The sequence below is a fragment of the Crocodylus porosus genome, unplaced genomic scaffold, assembly GCF_001723895.1.
Source record: "Crocodylus porosus isolate Cpor-Errol unplaced genomic scaffold, CroPor_comp1, whole genome shotgun sequence".
Lineage (NCBI taxonomy): Eukaryota > Metazoa > Chordata > Crocodylia > Crocodylidae > Crocodylus > Crocodylus porosus.
This window is the reverse complement of record NW_017728943.1, coordinates 105920361-105926360: the sequence shown is the minus strand read 5'-3', so window position 1 is coordinate 105926360 and position 6000 is coordinate 105920361. Positions and strand designations below refer to the sequence as shown.

The window sequence follows — 6000 nt, the reverse complement described above, 5'->3', positions numbered from 1 at the left end:
GGGCTGCTGTGCCTTCTTGCTGCCTTTCCTCCACTATTTAAAATAACTTTTAAATTATTTAGTCCTTATCTTTAACCAGAGGTATCAAACCTGTATTTCATTGGTGCAAAATAGAAATAGAAAAATATTATGATAGCACTGAAATGAATGTACTGTGAGAACTGTTCACAAGTACTCTAAAGTAGGACTGTTATAAAGAGTAACTGGGTGTTTCAGAAGTGAATTTTAACTAACCCCTTTTCCAGGCTTTAAGTTTTATAAAACTGATTGAGCATTTTAACATTGTTTTAAAATTATACTTTTCAAGCCGTGTAATAGAAAACAAATTATCTTAGGAGGAAATTTATATATATATATGGATATATATTTTTTTATTTGATGTATTAGGGAACACAAAATTACAGGTTACAATAAAGAAGCTGATTTTATTAACATAGTCTTCTCTGAGTGGGATCTGTTGTTTCTTTCCATTTTTAAAGAATGATTCATAATTTTAACACAATTTTTGGTATTTGCAGAATTTCTGCAAGGGTAAAATATCCCCTCGAAAATCTTTCCTGAAACGTGGAGAAGGCATTGCAAGGCATGAAAAAAGAAGAGCAAGCTTTGGAAAAGAACAAACCAAGCATTCTAGAAGAGTTAATTTTGACTGCCAGAATCACTTCTCTTGGCCTGGCTGTCAAACTTGGAAATTACATATAGGGAAAGGCTCTTGTTTAAATCGGCAGGCCATTTACCCCAAGATGTTGGGCGCAACTGAGAAAAATACAAGTAGTGCTATGTCTGCGAGTAAAATAAAGGATCTTGGTGACTGTAAGGCAGGTGATCCTGAGAAAAGGCCAGAAGAAAGAGAAGGAGGTGAAAAGGGGGCGCCTGCTATATCACCACAGATGAACTGGCCTGAGCTCATACAGCAGTGTCATGAGCAAATAAGTGGAATGAACCTCCAAGTAGGTGAGAGGAATGAAACTCAGTGTACTGATTCTCTATCACACCTTGATGGAATGGATAAAAGATACATGGAGCCTAAAGTCCCAAAGCAGTTAGATCTTGTGGATCAGTCTGGGAAGGGCAACATGGCAGAGGCAGCAGAAAAATCTTCGGAAGCCCTTCAAGAAGATTCTGTGTTTCAGAACTTAGAAGAAGCAAACCAAGCAAAGCATGTGGATTGGAGCATAGGTCTGCAATTCACATCCTGCATGAAAGAGGCTCCCGGCTGCCAAAATAAGTTCTGTATTGTGAACCCAAAATCAGAGAGCAATAGAGGAACCAGCAATGGATTTAAGTTGGTCAATGACAGAATAGTGAAAGTTTTCCATACATCAGCCCAGCACATGGACAGGGAAAAGGGTGACATATCTATTTGTCATCAGCATGTGTGTCAAAGCAGTGGAAATGCTCCCTGCCAGTGGAATGCCTTAGCTGTGGCCAGTGAGTCAAGTCACACATCAACTGACAGTGAGGATGATCCCAAATCACACTGCAGTCAGTATCCCACACAGGCTGCACCTCAGAAAATAGGTCGGACTGACAGACATTTGGATCTCTCTGATGCTGATTATGCTAGTGATGAGCCCAGTGGAGCAGAAAAGATGGCCCTGAAACAGTGCAAGAAGTCTCAGCCTAAGAAATGGGGGCTTGCAGAGCTTTCAAATCAGCAGGATTCTTCACTTAGCACAAGCAGCAGTGAATCTAGTAATGGAGTTGCCAGGCTGAAAGGGAGTAAGCCTTGCTCCTCTCTTCAAAAGTGTCCTTTTCATCCCCCAGGATCCATGAGGGGCCAACAACAGTCTGAAGCAAAGGGTCAGAGTTGTGCTGGGGACATTAAAACTGTAGATCTGCACTCACTACCCTCAATGGGAAATCTTGTAACTACTCTCTTCCCTACTTTCAAGAGTAAAGACACCCTTGCTGAAGAAAAGGGACATAGAAAACTGTTTATGGGGACAATAGGTGAGAACTATTAAGACTATTGTTTATGGGGATGCTAGGTAAGGGTTACTGACATCTTACCCTATGTCAGTAGCAACTGAATTTCTCTTGACTTATAATAATTCTATTCTTGTACCATTATTATATCCTGCCAGTATTCCTCAACCTGGATCTGGGGGAAAAAGGCCATCAGTAGTAAAAAAAGCTAGAAGTATAACTCAGTCTGTGCGTGCTTTCCAGTCTCGGGCTCTTTTCTGAGACTGCTAAAAAGTATGGCATTCATCAGTTTAAAATAAGTCAACTTAAGTAATTCAACTTAAGTTAAACCATGTCAGTGTGTACACACGTACACCTCCTTGACATGCTGGCAGCCATCTTGTGAGCTAAGTCGATTTAACTAATGCAACTCAAGATAATACACCTCAGAGGTATATTATCTTGCACCACATTTAAGTTGACTCTGCTCCACATATGTGTATACTTTCTGACAGGTAAGTCAACTTTAAAGTTAAGTTGGCTTAACTGTCAGAAAGTTAGGACGTGTGTACGTACCCTCAGTGACACTTATAGCAATGTTTTTTATGGTACAAAGTGAGAGAAACAGGTTCAAAACCCCTTCGGTTGAGGGGGTGTTAGGGATAGAGGGGTTATAGAATCAAAACTCTGCATAAGTGGTCTAAAATGCCACTTACATGAAGGAAGGGGAATTGGATTTCTCCATTAATTGTCAAGTTCCTGCAACAGAATTAATACTTAGAGCCACAGCAACGGTTCCAATCAAAATAAAGGCCAAAGCAACCACAATATCATAATGGAATTCATACACTGATGTAGACATCACCTCCATCCTGTCCCACTTACTACCAACAGCAGTGCTTGATTCATGCTAGTAAGCAGAAAAAATGGACTTGAGGGACCCTCATTCCACTCCTGTGTGGAAGATGTTCTCCTATGTGAAAGATGTTCATAAATAACCACCAAGTTGTATATATTAATGTGAATGTCTTTGTAGAAGACTCTCAGAAAAGACTGACTGGCAAATTTTTGGAATCGGAGAGGGAGGTTGGTGTGTTTCTTGGAGAAACCCCTCCACTAGCTGGGATGAAAGAAGAGCAGGAGAAAGCAATGCATTTTCTCAGGTAGGTAACCATCCCTTCTCCTGAAAAACAAACCTATCTCTAGACCTTGATACCTAAAACTAGGCTATCAAACTCACATTTGGGAACCTGAATAAGTGGCCTTTTTTGCATTTGTGTTTGTAAAATCAAGCCATTTATTTTGGTACCTAAATACAGAAATAAGTGTCTGACAAGGCACCCATGTTTAGAAACTGATCTGAGCTGAGAAATAGGGAATGCTTTGTACAAGTTGCTGAGCATCCTCAACTCTCAGGAAGTCATCAAGAACTCACTAAAAGTTGGGGCACTTCACCCCACATGATCAGGTCCTTAATGAAAGAGAGGATTATCTTCCTAAATCAGGAAAGATTTACCCACTTAGATATTTTTGTAAAGATGTTTATTTCTGAGGTTATTTACAACTTATGATTGTTACTTCATATCCAGGTCAAGCACCACCAACAGTATTATTTTAAGACTACATTTCTTCAAACCAGGCAACAACTGGTATGCAATTTTTTAAGTTTGACCGAAATCTGTTAGAACCTGTACTCACCAACATCTAAATTTTATACAAACTTTTTTTTGCATTACTGTGTTCTTTTTCTCATTCTCACTAGGTCTGACACTTTTCTTATACACAATAAATAGTATTTCTTGGTTTGCCATTCTATTTGCATTCCTTCTTTAATTTGAACAAGTGTTTAAGTTGAAAAACAAATTAATTAAGTGTTCACCTCCTTTTGTTTATGCCTGTGTATTTCTCTGAGTTTTGGATCAGGTCCTTACAGCATGTTGTTAAGCAGCTTATACAGTTTTATCCCCATAGTTATCCTTGACCTAAACTATTTTGCATCTATTAAAAATGCTTTATCAAAGGCTGTTTTGGATGTGATCTTGCAAACATTCTGATGTTCCAGTGACTGTGATAGGAATTTCATATATGAGCTGTTGGGTCTGTTTTTTTTTTAAATTTGTCATCTGAAAAAAGAAGCTATCAGGAAATTAGGCTATTGTTTCTAGTGTAATGTACTGATAGTACTTTCAGCTGCAAAATAATACATCTGATGCAGAATTAACTACAACATTCATTCAGCATTGTATTCTGTGCCTGTGAATAAACAGTGCTGTCTGGTGGGGCTGTTTTATAAAGCTTGGTATTTTGGCGTTTAAAAAGAGTGCTTTTAGTGGAGTTTTGGTGCTGGATGCTTACCTTCAAATCTACACGTGGCTTGCCAGGTACATCTTTATTTCCTTTTTCTAATTTGTAGACCAAAACCCAGGTAGGTGTAGATCAATTAACTGCAGTGGCTTTATGCTGATTTATACCAGCTGAGGATCTGGCTCTGTATTTTCAAAGTAGAGTGTGGCAGGAGCTCTTGCCAGTAACCACAGTGATTGCACTTCACTCACACCCTGTGATGTTTTTCTTTGGTAGAAGCAATAAAAGTGCTTTTGAGAGTCAGATGACATGCCTGGACCTGTCCAGTCATCCACCCCTTATTTGGTTTCCAAGCACATTCTTTTAGAACTATGCAGACACGAGGTTTAGAATTGTGCATCAAATCCACTGCTTAGCAGGGACTGGAGTATGGATAAGATCTGAAAGGCTTCAGCTCCACTCAGGGAAAATTGAGGTAATTCTTGTTGGTTGTGGGCAGCTGTGATGAGACTCACTGGAGGTTGTTTAGGTTTCCAGGACCAGGAGTTTGCCATTTGTGGTGCACCTCCTGCCCTTCTTGTTGAATCCACAGCTCTTCTGATTGCCTTAGTACAGGGGTGGGCAAAATACGGCCTGTGGGCTGGAACCAGCCTGCCAAGGGATTTTATCTGACCCATGATTGGTCCTTTGGCCCCACCTAGCACAGCCGTGGGAGGCAATCCAAGCTGGTCCTGCTGCCCTTTAGCACATAACAGTGTTGAGATGGTATGGCAGCTGGACTTAGTTTCTCAGAAGCTGCAGAGGCAGCAGCTCCTTCCAGCTACCACCACTAGTGTCACCTCTGGCACAGGGTCTGCTGCCTGGGCAGCCCAGCCCATCCACCCTCCACCTGCTGCCAGGGGTGCCGGATGGAGTGGGCATGCAGGGTCTCCACGGAGACCAGCCTGGGACCCGCACAGGCAGGGCACGTTCAGCTGGATGGATGGGATGTGGCCATGGATAGGTGGGGAGCAGCCTCCAGGAGCAGGATGGGTGGTTGGTGCTGGGGCCAGGATCCTGGGATGGTGACAGCATGGGCCATACTTATTATTCCTAACAGATGTTCCAGCCCAGGGATATCCAAAGGCAGGATTTTATCTGCATCCTTTACATCACTTCCATAATCCCCAATTTGGTCTTTGAACAGAACACAAATGGATCAGTTTGAGACCATCAAGGCTCAGGAGCTGAACCATGCAGAATACAGGAGAGGTCAAATTCCCGTGCTGCAGAAAGAAAATGTTGAATCTGATAAGTACTTGGCAACAACTAGAATCACTGGAGAGAACGGGAACTCAGAAGAAATACAAGTAAGTGCTGCTGTGTCTTTCAGCAATATCTGGGTGTCAAATGGCACTGGTGTAGGCTGTTAGGATGTAACTGTTATGTCCAGTTATTAGGGCTGTGCAAAACAGCACCATTCTGGTTTGACTTGCATTTCGACGTTTTGATGGAACAGTTCATTCGTTTTCGAAATTCATTTCGAATTTCATTTTGATTTGAAACCAATGTTCCATTTTATTTCATTTCGTCAAAACAGTTTCACTGTTTTGACGTTGTTTCAACATTTCACTCATAGACTATAATGGGGAAGCTCGAACAGCCTGTAACTTTGTCATTTCTGGCCTGATTTGGATGAAACTTGCTGCAGTGGTAGCCCCTTCTGAGGACACAAAGCCTGCCAGCTTTCAAGGAGATAGGTATAGGGGTTTTTGGGGCCCTCCATCTTTGGCTGCTGACAGGCAGAAC

General features: G+C 41.5%; 1 protein-coding gene across 1 annotated transcript in view; it reads left to right on the top strand.

Moving 5' to 3' along the window:
- Positions 1-6000, top strand: part of LOC109320040 (centromere protein J-like) — a 64626-nt gene that overhangs the window by 28815 nt on the left and 29811 nt on the right. The window contains exons 7-9 of the mRNA XM_019549959.1: positions 519-1953; positions 2945-3071; positions 5399-5561. Coding sequence (XP_019405504.1) covers positions 519-1953; positions 2945-3071; positions 5399-5561 — 1725 coding nt within the window. The remainder of the gene's footprint in view (positions 1-518; positions 1954-2944; positions 3072-5398; positions 5562-6000) is intronic.